The sequence below is a fragment of the Podarcis liolepis genome (genome assembly GCF_965112155.1).
Source record: "Podarcis liolepis genome assembly, chromosome: 3".
Classification (NCBI taxonomy): domain Eukaryota; kingdom Metazoa; phylum Chordata; class Lepidosauria; order Squamata; family Lacertidae; genus Podarcis; species Podarcis liolepis.
Genome location: NC_139557.1, coordinates 63475368 through 63494151, shown reverse-complemented (window position 1 = coordinate 63494151; position 18784 = coordinate 63475368). Strand labels below are relative to the sequence as shown.

Sequence of the window (18784 nt, the reverse complement as noted above, 5' to 3'; positions counted from 1 at the left end):
ATGAGAAGTTTGTACAAAGTGGTTTGTTTTTCAAAGTGCATCATTCATTGACCAGCAAATGCATCTTTCCACTGCAGTGAATAATGTGGAGATTTACAGCATTCTGTGTTATTTCTGACAGGCATTGCTATGTTACCTGTGTTAACACAGTTTGTACTCTTGCATTGCCCTGAGTTCTTCTGATGGAAGGGTAATTCACCACAGGCTCCTGGAGGGCACAGAGCACCTTTGGAATGGAGACCCCTACCACAGTCCACAGGCAGAGCCATGCAAACTTCCTTCCTCCTGCAGGAGGAGCCAACACCATCTCTCAGACCAGCTGTACCAGTGAGCCAGGGTCTGTTCACTTATTAAGAAAAAATTAAGCCCCTAATCGTTTTGCTAGCCCCTTCTGTCCTTTAAATATAGGGATTACTGGGGCCGCTCACCATCCGTTAGAATGGCAATAGCCTGTCCTTGCACAGAGTTTTGAGAAGTTTGCCTGGAGCAGCTGCTTCCACAGATAACTGCTGATTTCAAGGCATTCAGAAAGGTTGTTGTCTATACTTCTTGGTATAATAGTTCTTTCCCCTTGGATCTAAGGATACTGAGCAGCTATCTTTCCTAAACATGCGTTCGGATTGTGGACCTCACCATGCAACATTCTTGGTTATTTATTTTCTTGGTTTTAAAGTAAGCAAGCACTTGGAAAGCCTTAAGACAGTAATGGAGACTTTCCAGCAAAGGAATTCTGGAGCTTCTGTGGATCTCCTAGAAACATAAGATATATATTTTCCGTCTCCAGAAGCTCTGCAGAAAACTAGGATGGGTTTCTGAGGGCAACTGTCATTAACACAAGATCCTATTGCAGAATTCATCTGCTGTTAGGCAATCAGCTTTGGCAGAAAAAAAATATCATCTCATCTGCACTTGATACACATTAACCTCTATTTCCCTAACTATTGCAACTGGTTTTAATTTTAACAGAAGCTCAAGAATATCCAGGTGACCCTGCAATGCTAGCTAAGTATTTGGTATGAGGAGTCATTTTGTTACAATATTACAATTTTAATTTGAAATACATTTTTTTAAAATATCCTGACAGATTTTGTGCCATGTTTATATCATTTTAGGGTAGGGGAAAACTCACATTTGGAATCTGGAATATCTTCAACCAGGAGTTGATGAAGTGTTACCACTGCCAAGAATTGGTGAGTAACATGTGAGATACGTTCGAATGGCTTGTAAGAGATGCTGCGCTGTGAGATAACAAGTATATCGTTGAAAAGGAAGAGGCTAAGATCATGGGTGTGCTCATACAGCCTGCCAAAATTGAAAACAAAGGATTAGTCTTCCATGTTAGACTTCAGAGAAACTAACACAGATATTAATCAATAGTATATTAAGCTTTTGAACATGTTTAATGAAAAGAAAAAGAAAAAAATCAGTAACCGTGTGCTTGTTAAAGTGTAACTCTTAATTCAGTGTGCTTATTTTAGTCTCAAGCTAATTTTTCTTCTAATTTTTCAGTTTTAAGCATTAGAACTTGTCCTGCAACACATTCCTGAAAGTAAGGGCTCTTTCTTAGAGGATCAATCAATAAGCCAATGGCTAATAAAAATATATTTTTTTCTGTTAGAAGGAATGATCTCTGGGCCACTGTTACAATTAAAGCAATACCCAGAGGTAATTAGAAGGCATTAACCACAGAGTGTCCTGTCCCACCCAAAAGCTTAGACTTGATTGCCGGTTAGTTCATCATTAGCACTGTTCATTTCTGAGGAAAGCGTTCACCCAGTTTTGTGCAAAGAAAGAAAGAAATCAATGCATCTAAGTGGTAGGTTCTTCTTTATTAGCTGAATAATACATGTGCAAACAATTCATAAACATAACAGTCCTCAGCTACAAATAATAAACTATGCAAAACAAATTTAGCAACCAGTCATTGAAAGGCATCCTTCATTTTTCTTCCTCCTATTATTTTATCTGTCTATTTACCTGAACGGCATATGGACTCTCTCTGAGCAGCAGTTTAGCTGGGCTACATCTTGCATCACAATTAGATACCTATTGGCTTTCAGTAACTTCTGTGGATTAAACATGAAAAGATTTAAAAATATTTGGATAAAGTTTGATTATTTTTGTTTAGTTTTCCTCGGTTGCTAATGTATGTTAAATCACACACTTCTGTTAAACATCGGGAGGAAGGTTATACATCTCCCTTTACCCCAATGATGTGCTTTTGTATCCACGAAGGCACACAGTTTCACAGACAAAAATTGCCTATGCAGCATATTCAATCTCCTAGAATCAGCTCTTCCCAAATGCATTTGAGTTCACCATGCCATAGCCATGTGTTCTTTTACTACTTATCTTGTGCTTCATTTTTGAGGAAACTACTACTTTTAACAAAGCAGTTACTTTTCCTTTGTTATTCACGAGCACAACCTACTCCATGGCAAATTATTCTGCCTTTATCACACAAATACATGCATTTCCTCTATATCACACTATGTTTGTCTATACAAAGTACTTACAGGACATCCTTGGATGCGTCTTTGTGTAGTTAATATCTGATCATCTCTGCCAACGTTCAGTTTTAGCTAGAAATTTAGTATGGTAAACATAAGGTAAGTTAGCTTCCCAAGGATGAGGATGAAAGAAGAGATCTTATCTGTAATGCTCTTATCGAAACATCCTTCAAGGGCGCTCCCATAGGTAGTTCCCCATTTGCAAAATGCCCTCTCTGGTGAGATGTGTCTTGTCTTACTCATCATTAACTTTCTAGAAGAACTTTTTTTAAAAAATAAATGTTTACTCAGGCATTTGATGGCTGAAAGATGCTTTTCCTGGCAACCTTGAAGTAATTAGTTGTGAGGGTGTGTGGATGTTTTTAATTGTATTATTTACGATTTTGGTGTTTGCTGCCCTGAGCCTCTCTGGGAGGGAAGACAGGATAAAAAAACCTCCAACATATCCTATATTCCTATTTGCAACATTTAAGGCGGAGAGAGGAAATTTACGTCCTCAAGACTCCAAGACCCAGCAGCTCCAGCAGCATCTGGAGGAGCCACAAGTTCCCCATCTATGCCGGCTGCCTTCATTACATACCTTTAGGTGCCAGATGAAAAAAATTCTATATAACCAGGCCTTGAGCTGAATTCTATGGCATTTTAAATGTGTTTGTGGGAGGGGATTATTGGTTTGTTTTGGTCCTTTTTTATTATGTATTTTGTGTTCTCATTTTGTATTTTTATGTTGTGAACTGCCCTGTGATATTTGAATAGGGGTGGTATATTAGTGGTAGTAGTAGTAGTAGTAGTCCCAAATCAAAACTTGAATTATGTTGGCTCTTCCCAATCACAGCTATCCCATGAGAGCGCTTGCTACTGAGTGCCTTAGTGCAGTGTTTCCCAACCTTTTTTGGGCAAAGGCACACTTGTTTGATGAAAAAAATCTCGAGGCACACCACCATTACAGCCCCGTGACGTCAGCGCGCAGCGTCACGCCGGGAGGGACGCACGAAAGTGTAAGTTTCAATTTTTCCCCCTCCCCCTTGCCGGGGAACATCCAAGCTTTGGGGGGGGGGGGAGGAGGCAGCAAAGCGAGGGACTGAGGGACTCCTCCAACGACAAGGGTTGGGGAAGAAGAGAAAGGGCTATTCCGCTCCAGTCCTTTCTGAAGGAGCTGAGGGTGGGGGTCCTCCGGCGCCTTCGGCGAAACGGCGCCGGCCCAGAGCGCTTCTAGGAGGCTGCCTTTGTGCGCGACGTAAAGCCCTCTTTCCCTCCCTCCAGCCCCGTGTCACCTGTGGAAAAGGGGGCTGGATCCAGTGACGCAACTCGGAAAACTGTTAGGGAAGCCAGAGCAGGAAAGTGAGTGGGGGGCGGTGTCGCCGCTTTAACCCACGTTTCCTTTTTGAAAGAGAAACTTAAGACTAGATGACCCTTGGGACCCCTGCCAACTCTACAGTTCTATGGCCCTTTGTGGAGGGGGAGCAGCACCTGGAAAGACGGGCTAGGGGATAATTGGGGCGGCCGCCTTAGGCACACCAGAAGCGAAGCACGTCCTGAGATACAAAAACAAACCCAATTCCTGCCTCGTTTTTTGCAGTTTCTGCAAAGCGAGGGAGTCTCCCCCGCCTCCATTCCTCGGTGCCTGCTCCTCCCCCTGCTCCCCACTACGGGTCTCCCCTGCACTTGGCCAGGCCGCCTCGCCCTCCTTCCTTTCCCAGAGCAGTGGCTCAGAGCGCCTCCTTGCACCGCAGGTACACTCCGTGGGGAGGGGAGGGAGCGGAAGCCCAGACCAGCCCCCAACCCGCTTAGTCCGACCCCTCAAACCTTCCCAAAATAAGAACTCTGCGTTCTACAACGTCACCCCCCAGCGGGGCCCCCTTTATTCCCGGTGAGAGGGGGGCGGCGGAGGGAAAAAGCTGCTTCCCACACTTACCCGCCGCCATCTTGACTTCCCGCAATGAGCCGGATGCGGCGCCTAAGCTCCCTGCCGTCGCTTCTCCGCCTCCTCTACTTTGCACAAGGCTTCAGGGTCGCCGGCCGATTCATCCATCGGCCGCTCTTTCAAGCCCACTCGGAGGAGGAATGAGTCGAAAGAGCCAGAGACGCAGCCGCAGTGGAAGCCCCGCCCCTCCCTTCCAGTCTCGGGGCGGGGCAGAGGCCACCAGGCTGGCAAGCAGAGCGCCGAGAGCGAGGAAGCTGATGCAACGCGGAGGCAGACCCCGGCTGGCGTGTGTTAGAGCAGTGTTTCCCAACCTTTTTTGGACTCGCCTGCCTCCCTCCAGGCAACATCTCGCGGCACACCAGGCAACATCTCGCGGCACACTAGTGTGCCGTGGAACACCGGTTGGGAAACACTGCCTTAGTGATCCCTGCAAGGTCGTCATGCTAAAACAAATGTAGTAGACAAACCTGATCTAAGTAATCCTTGAACTGTTTCATTTGCTTAATTGCAGGAGTCAGCTCTTCACGGTCAGTGTGTTCTGGAGGAGTGTGAAGCCTCAGAGCATACAGGAGCGTGACGTACTCTTCAATCCTCTTAGATGGGCACAACAGAAATTCTTGGAGGCTACGTGTTATATAGATGCACTTAATCCATGCTTTAATTAGAAAAGTAGCAAATTGCATTGCATGTCCCAAGACCAACAAAGGTATGTCAAGCCATATCTTAGGGGCCTAGTTTAGCAGGTAAGACATAGGTTCTGTGGGTAGGAGGTTCACAAGTCCAGGAAGTAAGCAGTTTGCCTGTTCTCGATGAGGTTGCACTCTTTTTGAAGGGACAGTTATGTTGAAGAAAGGGGTGGCAGGGAACCCTTAGGCCGTGGGGTAAAATGCAGCCCTCAAGCCCTCCTTATCAGGCACTCTAAACTCTCCTCAGGCCATATCCCTCATGCGCCCTGCTTCACACCCTCAGTGTTTTTGCATGGCTGGAATGTACCTTTGAACTCAGATAATGCCTCTTTGCTTGTCTAGATGGAGAATAGAGACAAGTGTGTACATAGTAACTAGCCTACTGCACAAAGGTAAAATGTGCATATGTTGCTCTGCCCATTTTTGCCTCTAGCATATACAAAACACCCATGCTTTGGCAGTGTCCTCCTTCCTATTTTAAACTACAAGACTTTACCTTCTCATAGTAGTAGCAACAGTCTTGTCATGTCTCTTCAGAAAGGCACGAAATACTGGAATAGTCTCCCTGCACTGTGAAAGCAAAAGATTTTGACCATCAGTGTGACGTAATCCATAAAACTATGGACCAAATAAGGAGCAAACAGCAGCATTTCCATAACCCAGTTCTGTGGGCTGCTGTGGCACACCTTGTCCTTTGCCTCCAGCACTGAAGCAGACTTGAACCTTAGACTCCGGCTCACAATGGTGTCAGCATCTGGCAAGTAGCTGCTCAGTAAATATGGGCAGCCCAAAGACATTTTGGTAAGGCTGTGAAGCTGCAGACACCTCTTGTGCTGTGGGGTTTAGTCAATGCTAGTTTTACACAACGCAGACCCACTGAGATTAATGGACAAGCCTAATTTAGGCACTTAGTTTCCCTTTCAGTATTGAAAGTTGAGGCTGGTGAAGCCCTTTCCCACGATGCACCTTGAACTGTTGTGACACAAATCCTCAGGAGGATAGGGCTCTGAGATGCCAGATTGACAAGGCTGAGTGGGAAGGGAGCTTTCAAATTACATGTTTTATGCACAGATTACTAGGCTATTGCACTCCAGTATTCCCAACCTCATTATATAATACAGTAGAAGAACACAGCCTAGGATCATCATGGAAATTGCATCATGTTAAGACTATCTACAGGGCATGGTGGGCAGAAAGCAGTGAAACAAATACAGGCATGTAGTCCAGTTTGCATAAGGTAACTTTATTATTTTCCTGATTGCATCTAATTTTTAATGATGGAAAATATACCAATTAATATGAAAATAAGAACTAAAATCACAGTAAAACAGGACTTACTCAAAATTCAGATCTCATTAATTTCTAATAAACAAACATTCTTATAACTGATTACTTGCTTACAGATCTAAGCTTTTTCTTTTAACAGAATATAGCATAAATATACTTTTCCAAAGATATTTAAATGCACTTTAATATTTAGTTACTATTTGTTGTATGCTGCTTGGGATAGGGAGATAAGTGAGCATGGGAATTTTAAAAAATAAATGTTACAGTGGAAGGAGTGTCTGACTTAGAGTCATGAGAGTTTGGTGTGTTCTTACCTTGTCTATAGTTTTCAGAATTACTGCATAATTGTTGAAGAAGTTTGTGTATGTTTGAAGTTGCTGGCAAAATTGAATGAACAGGTCTCCTAATTTTTGGGCTGGGTTCCATTCATTAAGTCTTTGTGTTAACTCATCTGAAAACCACCTGTGTGAAACAGACAGAAGGGTGTTTCTCTCTTCCTATCAGGTTCCAGGCAAGTTCCAACAGATAGTGATGATGACAACATGTTTTCCTGCAAGCCGAGTGACATAAATATCAAGGCTGCAAAGTTAGTGTGAAGTTATGCTGTTGTCTGGTCCACCCTAGGCATCCGGCATGAGTAACTTACTATATAGGTATGTTCTGTGGTAAGCTGGCCATCCATAACATCTTCCACCCACAACCACTGAGAAGAATTTCAGCAGACAATCAGAAATATGGGGAACAAGGTGAATGAATAGGATTTACATCACCACTTTACAAGCTACAAAGCCCTTCTAAAAGTTCAATCCTATGCATGTATACTTAAGCATTCATTCCAATGTTTTAAATGTTGTGTTGCCCCAGGTAAGTGTGTAGGATTGCTTCCTGACCTCCCAAGTGGTTACAATCAGCTCTTGTTGGCCTAAAGTCTCATCATAGCCTGCCATGGGTTAATGAAAATTAGAATCCAGCAAGAAAGACATGGAAAGCATAAGGTTCTTTACTCCCTCGGTTACATCAATACTGTCACATGCGGTGGCGCCATTTAGTCACTTCTGATAATATTTCTGTGTGTAATAATAATAATAATAATTTTTATTTATACCCCGCCCTCCCCAGCCAAGGCCGGGCTCAGAGCGGCTTACAAGCAATAATAAAAACAAGTTGAATAATTACAACTTAAAAACAAAATTAAAATACAACATTAAAATATTGAAACATTAAAATATTAAAATGTAGCCTCATCGCAGGAGGAGAAGGAAAGGAAAAAAGAAAGAGAAGGAGGGAATCAAATTGGCTCCAAGCCAAAGGCCAGGCGGAACAACTCTGTCTTACAGGACCTGCGGAAAGAAATCAGATCCTGCAGGGCCCTGGTCTCATGAGGCAGAGCGTTCCACCAGGCCGGAGCCAGAGTTGAAAAGGCCCTGGCTCTGGTTGAAGCCAATCTAACTTCCTTAGGGCCCGGGACCACTAGGGTGTTGCTATTTATGGACCTTGAGGCTCTCTGTGGGGCATACCGTGAGAGGCGGTCCTGTAGGTACGAGGGTCCTAGGCCGTGAAGGGCTTTAAAGGTCAAAAGCAGCACCTTAAATCTGACCCTGTACTCCACGGGAGCCAGTGCAGCTTGAAAAGCACTGGGTGAATATGCTCCCATGGCAGAGACCCCATGAGGAGCCTCGCTGCAGCATTCTGCACCCTCTGGAGTTTCTGGGTCAGCTTCAAGGGCAGCTCCGCGTAGAGCGAATTACAGTAGTCAAGCCTGGAGATGACCGTCGCATGGATCACTGTGGCCAGGTCGGGGAGGGAAAGGTAAGGGACCAACTGCTTGATGCGGCGAAGGTGGAAAAATGTAGCCTTGGCTGTTGCTGTAGCTTGCACCTCCATGGAAAGGGAGGCGTCAAGGATTGCACCCAAACTCTTAACGAAAGGCAATGGCACTAATTGGGCCCCTGCAAGAGAAGGGAGTTGGTCCCTCATCCCCATGCCATCCCGACCCAACCATAGGACCTCTGTCTTCAAAGGATTTAGTTTCAATCGGCTCCCACGAAACCATCCAGCCACAGCTTCCAAGCATCTGGTCAGTGTGTTTGGGGCCGAGTCGGTGTGGCCATCCATCAGCAGATAGAGCTGAGTGCCATCAGCATATTGGTGACAGCCCAGCCCAAAGCTCCAGATAATCTGGGCAAGGGGGCGCATAAAGATGTTAAAAAGCATCGGGGAGAGAATTGCGCCCTGTGGCACTCCACACACCAAGGAATGGCACGACGACATTTCCCTCCCTAGTGCCACCCTCTGTCCCCGACCAGAGATAAAAGAGCACAGCCAGTTACGGGCTATGCCCTGTATCCCCATGTCTGTGAGGCGGTGGTCCAGAAGATCATGATCGACCATGTCAAAGGCTGCTGACAAATCTAAAAGGATCAGCAGTCCTGACCCACCTCGATCCAGTTGTCTACGGAGATCATCTGTTAGGACAACTAGTTCTGTGTTTGATTTTTGGGGAGCCTTCTGCATTAAATCAGCTGTAATAAACACACGTCCTCCTATAAACCCTCAACACATTTGATAACCTGCCTAACCAGCCATTTGTTAAGTCTTTAAATATTCCAGGCAGACGCCTCGAGGAAATAAGTTACATCATATGTATAAACTGAGTCCTTGCCAATAGAAACTTGTCTTTAAGGGTGCAATTTTCCATTGGCCATGGGAAGCGCAATCAAGGAGATGCCAGTACAACGGGGACACGTGAGGTTGTTCTCATACTATCTTAGCAATGTTCTCATACTGTCTTATGCCTACAGCCATGTCCATCTTACAGATCCAAAGGTGGCTTACTGGGGTCTCTCCAGAGTACAATTACCACCAGAGGTGTCACCATCTCTGGAGGATTGTGGGGACCAGACACAGGGGACCCTCTGAACATTGAGGGGGACACACAGTGCCTCAGCCCCCAGGAGCTGGCACCCTAGATTACCACCATCCCTGACCACTGGCCATGCTGATGGAAGTTGGACTCTATCAACATCATCAGTTGGTTAGGGAGTGGTGCTGATAACGCTAAGTTTGCCAATCTGATCCCCATATGGCAGAGGTTTTCAACCTTTTCAAGTCCACAGCTCCCTTGACCAACTACTTTCTTTCTGCAGCGCCCCTGTGGGGCTCAGCAGCCCAGTTGTGTCACCCCTTGCCTGCAGAGCTGGCAGCCCCTCACCCTTTTTCAAACACCCTCCCTTGTGGAGTGTTCCCTCAGCCTCCTCTCCTCTCCCCTCTCCTTGGGAATCCTCCAGGCAGCTGCTGGTCTCTGAGCTGCTCCCCCTGCCCCCAGAGAGAGGTGCCTTCTCACACTGCCTCACAGGGGCCTGGGAGGCACCCCTTGGTCAGCCCTAGAGGCACCATTTGCCTGGGGAGCTTGTAGCCAGAGCTGCTGCAACAAACAGCTGTGCAAGCCTTTGGGAGGCAGAGACGTGAGAGGGAATCAGAGGAGGGAGGGAGGAAAGAAAGAGGGAGGGACAGAGGCCAGTGTTGCCTGAAGCACCCCTGACATCATTCAAGGCACCCCAGGGTCCTTCAGTACACTGGTTGAAAACCACTGCCATGTGGGACAACTGCATATTCCTGCATTGCAGAGGGTTGGATTAGATGATCCTCGGGGTCCCTTCCAAATCTGCAATTCTATAATCATCTGAAGAAGCCACAGGTTCCCCATTCTTGGCTTTCTCTCTCTTTTTTGGTATAAAGTTTTGTATTACTATTTTATAATGTATACAACAAAATAGACATCATCATAATAACCACAGACAAAAATTCAAAGGTGAAAATATACATGTAGAATGAGTAGTTTGCACACCAGCTAAAATACTGAAGTACAAGTAAAGACTGTCAGCTTTATCAGATCATCAAGTATAGTTCCAGATTTGCAAGGCTTATGATGACCCCAGTCTTGTTTTTAGCTAAATAACATTAGTTCCTGTACTGAATGAAGCTCACTGCCTCTTATGGCTGCTTTTCTCTTGTTGATAATAATGAAATTCTGTTAAATGTGTCTACACGTATGTCTAGTCACAGGTATATTAAATGATCCATGTCTAATAATTTCAGAAATACTGCATCCCAAATCCCAATCACGTCTACTTTGTTTAGAATTCAGGCCTTAAGTGCTGGGATTTTTTTTTTAAGAATCTAAATGTGCTTCAGAACAATCAGTGAAACTTACCTATGCAGTTGTAGGATGTTCAAGATATCAGAGAAGATGGTCTGAACATTGGCATAGCTTAGGATGACTCGATGTGAGGCCAGCGCGGCCTTTAGCGGTTTAACATAAACATCTCGTACAATTTCCAGCATGTTCACATAGTTCCTCTCACTTAAGAGAAGTTCTCTGGCAAAGCTTTTGCGCTTCTCTGCTATCTCTTTATCAAGTTTGCTGGTCTGAAAGCCCAAGATACATTAGAAACAAATCAGAAACACTTTTTAAAGGGGTTTTGTTTTGTTTCAGTAGCTGGGATATGATCTGAGTATATTTAAAAGTTTTGATTATAATTTTCTAAGGGATCCCAGTTTGTTGTTAAGGTAAGCTAAATATATAAATAAGCAAGCAAGCAAGCAAGCAAGCAGAAAAGAAGACCATAAAGGTTTGTGTTGCCTGAAAAGCTTCTTAGTCTGTAGCACTATAGCCATTCACCTGGAAACAAGCCCCATGAACTTGATGCAGCTTACTTCTAAGTAATGTATAAGACTGCGCTGTTACTTTGTTCTCACAGGTAATATCATTAAATCATCTTATGCTGCTACATAGATTTATTCTGAGAATATAAACTGAAGCTATTCTCAAACAGATTCAGAAATACACTTGCTTTATAGCTATAGAAACAGGCTTCATTTGTATTGCACCAGCTAAACAGCAGCCATTGCGGCTGTAAGTTTCTGTACTCAAAGGTCACTCATCACGTTACCAATTAGAGCACAGAACCTAAGTGGGAACACTTTTTAAAAATACAAAATTATACACTGTCTTTCTCTCAGTCGTGAGATATGAGGGAGTTAATAACATATATTAAAATTAAAAAATCGAAAAAACACTATGAACATCATTGCACACGTGAACTCAAACTACTTTATATGCATTGCTTCACTTATCCGAGAGCAAGCTGTTCAATCCTGTCCAAGAATAGTGTTCCAAAACAAAATGAGGAAGTATTAGAAGAACTATGGAAGTTGCCCAAAGCTAACAAGCGGCTCTTGTACCTTAACTGACACACCAAGGTTTGCTTCTGGATTGCTTTCAGTTGTCAGAACCTGGCTTTTGAGTTCTTCCTTTTTATTACATTTCCTCATCAGGAAGCGTGATAGAAATTCAAAAGGGTTTTCCTAAGAAATCATAAAAGGTTAACGTATGGCAGTATGCGTGCCACCCCTTTCCCAAGCATAGACAGTCAATGGTCATATCAGCTAATAAGAGATAAACTGTAGTCCGTATATCACTTTTAAATTAAATTAGATTTGCACAGTCCCATAGCAATAAATGGAGGCTGCACAACAACAGTATTTCATGGCCTGGTCTGATAAAGCAGCCTCCTGTGCTTCAGTTAATAGTCAAGAGGCTTTTTCAGTTCAGGAAACACTCAGGAGGCTGAATGCCACAAAATGGAAAGGAAAAACAGACACCCACACACCATCCTCAGCTATCTCTCAACAATAAGTTCAGTTCAACCCCACGCCCCACAAAATTGTAAAGAAATTCTACAGTGCCCCAAGAACGAACCAGAAAATTGAAACTCACTTCTGCAGGGGAATAAAAGTTTGGAGAAACTGAAGGCCAGGTTTCAGCACAGCTAATATAAGTTTTTAAAAAGAGGAGACCTCTTATCCATAAGCCTGCCAATTAGGGTCTTGGCAATGAGAATATTCTCTGCTCCCACCAATGTTACAGTCCATTAAATTGGCTTAAATACAGCACAATAGCCTCTGGAATGGCAAGCTTCAAAAATCAAAACTGAGGGCATAACCATTATACTTAAATAGAATAAGCTTATCTTACATTATTTCCTCTTGAGAGTTCAACTAATCCTTCAACCAAAACCTCAGCTATTATTTGCTTTTCTTGAACATCTGACCAGCTCACAGCATCAAACATAATTTGACCTGCACATAAATAGTTACACATTAGTCACTTTTAAGATGCAACAGACGTGCCATTAAAGATGGAGTCAATTTTATTTCATCTATTTATTTTGGACAGCTAAAGGGGATCCACAGCAAACTAGATTATCTGACGAGGTGTAGCATGCAATTGACAGCAAGGCCGACACAACTGCTCTGGCTAATCATCAGTTCCAAGGCATCAGCTCACTCCTCAAATGCATTATGGCATTGGTGTTGCAGCTGATCATATGCTAGCCAGAGCTTTCCACATGGCCTAATTGCTGGTGGATCCCACCATGAAGTGATGCTAACCTTTCTTAGGTGAAATTGATTATCTTTCACTTTAGTACCCAAGGAATGAATATGACTACATCCAGCTTTAATTGCACTAGTCAATCAAGTAGCAGGAGTAGGTCAGGACCTTCAAGAACTTACAAGACTTAAATTCCACAAACTTCAGGAACACCCAGTGTATTCAGGCAAATTACGCTGCTGTGCAGTAATACAAGTAGGGGTCAATGACACAGTAAGTACACAAACTTACTTCAGCAAACAAGCCATGTGTCTTTATGCAGCAGAGGAAAAACACTGGATTGCTTTCGTCCTCAAACAGATTACACTAAACCCTGCTGCTAAGGAGGGACATCTCATAATTTCTCGTTAATCTATTTGACCAACTTGATCATATTTGGGAATGTAAGCAAGGTAACAAGAAACCTAAACATTTTGGCTGCCTTACTGACTCCACCTGATTATATGATACTGTATTTTGGTTAACAAAAAACAAAAAACCAAGAGTCAGCAGATGTGGATTAGTATCTTTGAACAAAAGGGTTTTTCCATCCTCTTGAGTGGACATTGCAGCCAAACATATAAGATGCATTTTAGGCTTAAGCATCTCACTTATAAGCAGTGCACACAGGCAAGTTTCCTCCAAACAGAGGAAAATATATCATCCAGGCTAACCATGATCTAGGCCATAGCTGTCAACCTTCCCTTTTTTTTGCGGGAAATTCCCTTATTCCAGCGCCGTTTCCCGCTGTTTCCCACTGCTATCCCAGATTATTAGATATCCCGTAGACTGTCCCTGGGACAGGTGAGGCTGCTGATCCCTTATTTTCAAATCTGAAAGTTGATAGCTATGATCTAGGCTAACCACAAATACAAGCTCATTGTTCATGATTGGGACTTGACTGAATGGGACCACAATGAAAATTACATAGACGCTCCTCATACTTTGCTGTGTGCACATGAATTCTGTACTTGAGAACAGAACATCAAATAAGAATTGAGCCATGCATATATTATGGAATAGGAAGTGATCCTCAACAGTCTCATAAAAATGCTGAATTTCAGGTGCATGGTATAACCCTTTGCAATAATTCTAATATTTCTAATTTAAAAGTTACTTTGAAGGCAACAGAGAGAGAATTTACCAAGAATCTTGCCAGTTATGTTCTTCTGCAAATCACAAAAATAGGGTCTCAGGTTTTTCCTGACAGCCTTCAGTGCATCTTCCAGCAATTCTGTGAATCTTAGCCACAATTGCAGTTTTGCTTCAGTGAAGTAGATGGATGGGGGAGGAGGACTATCTTTCTGGTTTCCCAACCACTCACTGAGAACTATAACGACACAGCAAGTTATTCCCCATTCTTTGGGTTACTCTGCCACAGATTTCATATTTTTTTCCCTCTAGCAGTGAGTATAATGAGAACACAATTAGCCTCAGTTTTACAAGATAAAACCAGCTGTGTTAATGATACTCAACTGGACTTTTAAATCCCACAGATTTGTACAAACTAGAGCAGGGGCAGCCGGCATGGTGCCGTCCAGATGTTGTTAAGACTCCAACCCACACCAGCTCCAGTCAGCATTGCCAATGGGATGGCGGAAGCTGGAGTCCAGCAAAATCTGGAGGGCACCATATTAGCTATATCTTAGAGGAACAGATTAGTCAATATGTCTGCTTTTTGTGAGCACAATGTATTTATCCAATATATTTAAGAATATAAACAGCTGCTAATTGTGTTTGAAAATCACACCAATGCTGCATATACATTAAAATGGTGGCCCAATGTCTCTTCTCTCCAGTCCCCACTAAATCAGTTGTTGAGATACTCAACACTATAAATACAGTACTTGGCCAAGTGTCTAAACAGAGTTTTATCAATAGATGGGAGAGATACGCAGCCATTGCTTTTATATGCAGCATTTTTATTATAATACAATGTATGTTTTACACACAAGTTATTTCTGAAATGCCATTACTTAACAAGCAATAACAAGCAATTTAATGGCCTCCTTTAAATATGTGTGTGTGCGCCTAATATCATGTAAGGGAGAGGTGGTGGGTATTTACAACCATAGTCTAAATATATATCAATTTGCCTTCTGCCAAGTCAGAGCATAGGTGCATTTAGCCGTGCCATGCCTAATTGTGATTTACCCACAATGTGCAAGCTCTCAGTGGCCTCACCCTCCTAAAACCAAGGCAACATTGCTCTTTGCAAGAATCTCTGGCGGTGGAGATTACAAATGCATTTAAAAGTCCGTCCATCCTTGCTTGTGATGGGATGCCAGCATTTCTGCTACAGCCTCTGCTTGTGGCCAAGTGACCACAGGGGGGATAGGATTGGCCCTAACATATCTAAAGTATGCATTGAAATCAGATACTTTATGCAAACTCTGCATATGTATAGTAGTTTTCACTTACTGTGTTGATATGATCCGGTTGCTATTCCTGCAGGAGTTCGGAAAAACAGTCCAGTTAGATGAGACAGCTGGGAAAGGACCTCCATTCCTGCCTCTGCAAAATTACATACTTCATATTGGTCATGTAATATTCAAACATTTTAAAATTGCTTTTTGGCTCCACCAGCACCCCAGGGTGGTTTACAACACTAAACTTCAATATATTTAACAATGAAGAGTTGGATCTAGACTTCATCTTCCACAGACGGAAAGCCTCTTGTTCACTGAAGGCTTCTATTCTATTGCAGACATCCCTCTGTCAGAAAATGGAGGCGATTTTCACAAGCGCTTCTACCTCAGCCCAACCCACAGCACAATCTCCCATCCCAGGAGATGTCAATGCAGGAGATGTCAATGACTGCTACAGAGGGCAAGGGGAAATCGGCAAAAGTCACCTCCATTTGCCAGTGGAAGCAAAGTCTGCATCCAACCCATAGATTATATAAACCAGCATAAAACAATTTTTTAATAGTCACAGCTTACAATTTGAATGCACTAGAAGCCTGCCAGAATGAAACATATTAGCCACCCAGACAGATAAGGAACTAATCTAACCTTCCTTGGCAATTATACATCACCAACATATAAAACATTATAGGTTTTTACTAGTCCAGTGGCCATGAACATCTAAACTTTGTTAAAATCTTCAAGAGGGTAAAAATCTACCCATTTATCAGTCAGTATTCAAGAAGTTGATTGTTAAAACTTACTCCAATATCAGTCTACATTGCCTAGTTGAAGAAGTGAGGCAAGATAGATTCACTGACCATTTACAGTTTTCTTAACTAACACTGCTGCTGTTACATTCAGGACATTATTTCTTCAAGTAAAATGGAGAACTGGGTTGCTGCCTCACTCCCCACTGGAGAATATACTTAAGGGACCTTGGGATGCTGTTTCAAAGTCTTGGCCAACTTAGGAGATGACACACCAGTAACACACCCAAGTATATCAGTTTGCGTCATGGTGGACAGGAGGTTCCTGCCACTCCCGTCTATGTTACTCCTTTACACAAGCTGGGAAAGTATCAGCCTGCATTTAGGCCAACCAATGTCTAGATCCTCACCCATTGTCAAACTTTCTGAGCTGTAACCAACAAATACTTCAGCCATTTTAACTGCCAATTAATCCTACACATAGTTCTTGCTCCTACTCCGTGTGGTGGGAACAAATAATGCTGTGGCCACTAAATGAATATAATTATATGGATGTCAGAGAATTGGGTTTTCCTATTGACTAGACTTTTCATAAGTAACATAGAAGGACCAGCCATTGCCACCAACAGAACTGACCTGAAGCTGCCAGAGGGACAAAGATGTCTATATAACCACCTTCCTGATGCATCACACAGCTTCTTAAGTTTGCCCAAAATTCTTTCACCTCAGGTTTAAGAAGGTTCTTGGTACTGACGCTACAGCCTTAAAGAAATCAAATAAGTCAGCAAAGCGAACTATCTGTTAGGATTTTTTTAAAACACATCTATAATGTAATGTTATATATATCATGCAAAACATATCTCACCATTTTTGTTCACTTTTATAAACCTGCGAAAACCTTTTTAAGGTTTAATCAAGTCTATGTGGTCATATAAATCAGTCATGTATATTTTTAAATTCTGTTGAATTGCATTTTATTGATATTTTACTGTTTTATGCACACCACTTGGGACTTGCTGTTTTTATTAAGCAGTTTGTTTTTTAAAATAAATAAATAAATAGCATACCAATAGTATCAACAAATACCTCATATCATATCATACATAAATACATCATAGATCATGCCATAAACAGTAAATATTACTTAATAATGAGGCACCAACCTTTTTGCAAGTTGGATACACTGTTGTGGGCACCACACACAAATGGCAATGTGCATGTATTCTATTGCTTACAACACAATGCTTCATGCAAGCCTAATTTCAGTAGGGGGAGGGAGTCCTGAAGATACCAACCAATGAAGACCTCTGTGGGCAGATCTGTGCTAATGGGCAGAGTGTTGACAAGACTTATATATAACCAATAAATATAAAAGCAGCAAAGTGTATAGATAACAACCGTATTCCTATAATGACATCTTATTAAATGTATACATTGGTAAAATCTTGACCTGGAGGGCATTTGCAGGGGTGAAGTGCCAGTATTAATCATGTGAACTGTTCAGACTTCTCCTTTAACAGTTGTATTTCATATAGCACTAGCCACCTTCTCTCTGAAGTAACTATATTCTGCGAAAATCATTCTGCACATTCAGAACCATGTGCAGGTTAGACTTTCTTCACTGACTACAACATGTCTCAAAGCAGGCTCCTACTGCTAAAGGCTTATTAAAGGAAAGGAAACTTGCCAATTTCATTGATTTTCTCCCTGCAATATTGCTCTGCAATACCAAATGTGATATGCTCAGTTCAAGTGTTTAACTACTTTAAGTGAATCCCACCTTGAAGCAGGTTAATCCCTCTGGAGTCTCCATCAGTAATAATCCCAATACTCTTTACCGTTTGGCCATCCAAGGCCTTTCCTACATAATAAAGGAGGCTTTCCAAGGTTGTGCCACTATGATCATATACTATAGGAATCACTCCAGGCTTAATACTGTCCACAATCATCTAAAATAAGAATAAAGAAACATAATACTGAATAGAAAAGTAGCAGAAAAAGTGGAAAACATGGATGGAAATTGGTCTTTGAGAATTATACTAATGGTAAGGTACTGGGCTATTCTTACATTATGCTATGTTTAAAAAACCCTGTTCCTGGTTATTTGAATATTTCGTTACTATTTTATGACTAAGCATTAAAGGAATTTAAATTATATTCAAAATATTATTCAGATTTTATGAATTGTTCAAAACTACCGTTTTACAAAGTCCTAACTTCACTTGCTGTAAATAAGACAATGAGAATACCTCATAAGCAGGAACATGGGATGATATCAAGATAAGACGTAGCTGAGGGGAATGTGTTTCATTAGGGTCCTTTTGTAAAACAGTCCGATGAAGTCTGTGAGGTAAGACAGGATCAGAGCAGCTGCCAGCAGCCTTCTTTCTATAAGAATACAAGTGAAACTTAAGGTTAAAGTGACATAAAGAATTACTGGTTTTTAATAATAAATACACAGAATGAAAACATGAGATTACATATGCTAGACAGCCATGCAGACTGGTTGCAGAGGGAATAAGAAGGCACAAAGACCCATTGCCACCCTACATTTTAACAAGCCCTCAGTAGGACCATAACACGCACACATTTTGGGGTCTGGCCTTCCTCAAACTTCTTACTTACAATTGTCTCTCAAATGTAAACACAGTCAAAAATTCACCAATATGCCTCTATCCAGGCAATACAAAAATATATGCATTTAGTTCGCATTTCGGGTTGCACTAACAGCTAGTTGCTGAATTAATTTGTGCCACATAATTGGGACTTTTCTATTCTTAACATGTGATACCCCCCCTTTTAAACATTTTTCTTTATTCAGTTTCAGTA

The 18784-nt window shown here is 42.3% G+C and overlaps 1 protein-coding gene and 1 long non-coding RNA gene across 5 annotated transcripts in view; one reads left to right on the top strand and one right to left on the bottom strand.

The window, feature by feature from the left end:
* ECT2L (epithelial cell transforming 2 like) overlaps positions 1-18784 on the bottom strand; it is a 32073-nt gene that overhangs the window by 3474 nt on the left and 9815 nt on the right. For both annotated transcript variants that reach the window (XM_083498230.1, XM_083498229.1), the window contains exons 8-21: positions 18205-18343; positions 17736-17904; positions 16592-16717; positions 15262-15354; positions 13985-14170; positions 12445-12548; positions 11652-11774; positions 10621-10835; positions 6722-6869; positions 5617-5690; positions 4902-5058; positions 2517-2582; positions 1978-2066; positions 1130-1302 (exon numbers count right to left, since the gene is read on the bottom strand). In XM_083498230.1, coding sequence (XP_083354356.1) covers positions 1130-1302; positions 1978-2066; positions 2517-2582; positions 4902-5058; positions 5617-5690; positions 6722-6869; positions 10621-10835; positions 11652-11774; positions 12445-12548; positions 13985-14170; positions 15262-15354; positions 16592-16717; positions 17736-17904; positions 18205-18343 — 1862 coding nt within the window. The remainder of the gene's footprint in view (positions 1-1129; positions 1303-1977; positions 2067-2516; positions 2583-4901; positions 5059-5616; positions 5691-6721; positions 6870-10620; positions 10836-11651; positions 11775-12444; positions 12549-13984; positions 14171-15261; positions 15355-16591; positions 16718-17735; positions 17905-18204; positions 18344-18784) is intronic.
* Positions 3-8982, top strand: LOC310704595. Of its 3 annotated transcripts, XR_014524905.1 has the most exons (4): positions 3-1013; positions 1113-1190; positions 4946-7480; positions 8880-8982. It is a non-coding gene; the product is annotated as an uncharacterized lncRNA (long non-coding RNA). The 3 variants fall into 3 exon arrangements; XR_014524906.1 differs by lacking the exon at positions 3-1013 and having other exon boundaries at positions 1055-1190; XR_014524907.1 differs by lacking the exons at positions 3-1013; positions 8880-8982 and having other exon boundaries at positions 1055-1190; positions 4946-5140; positions 6912-7474.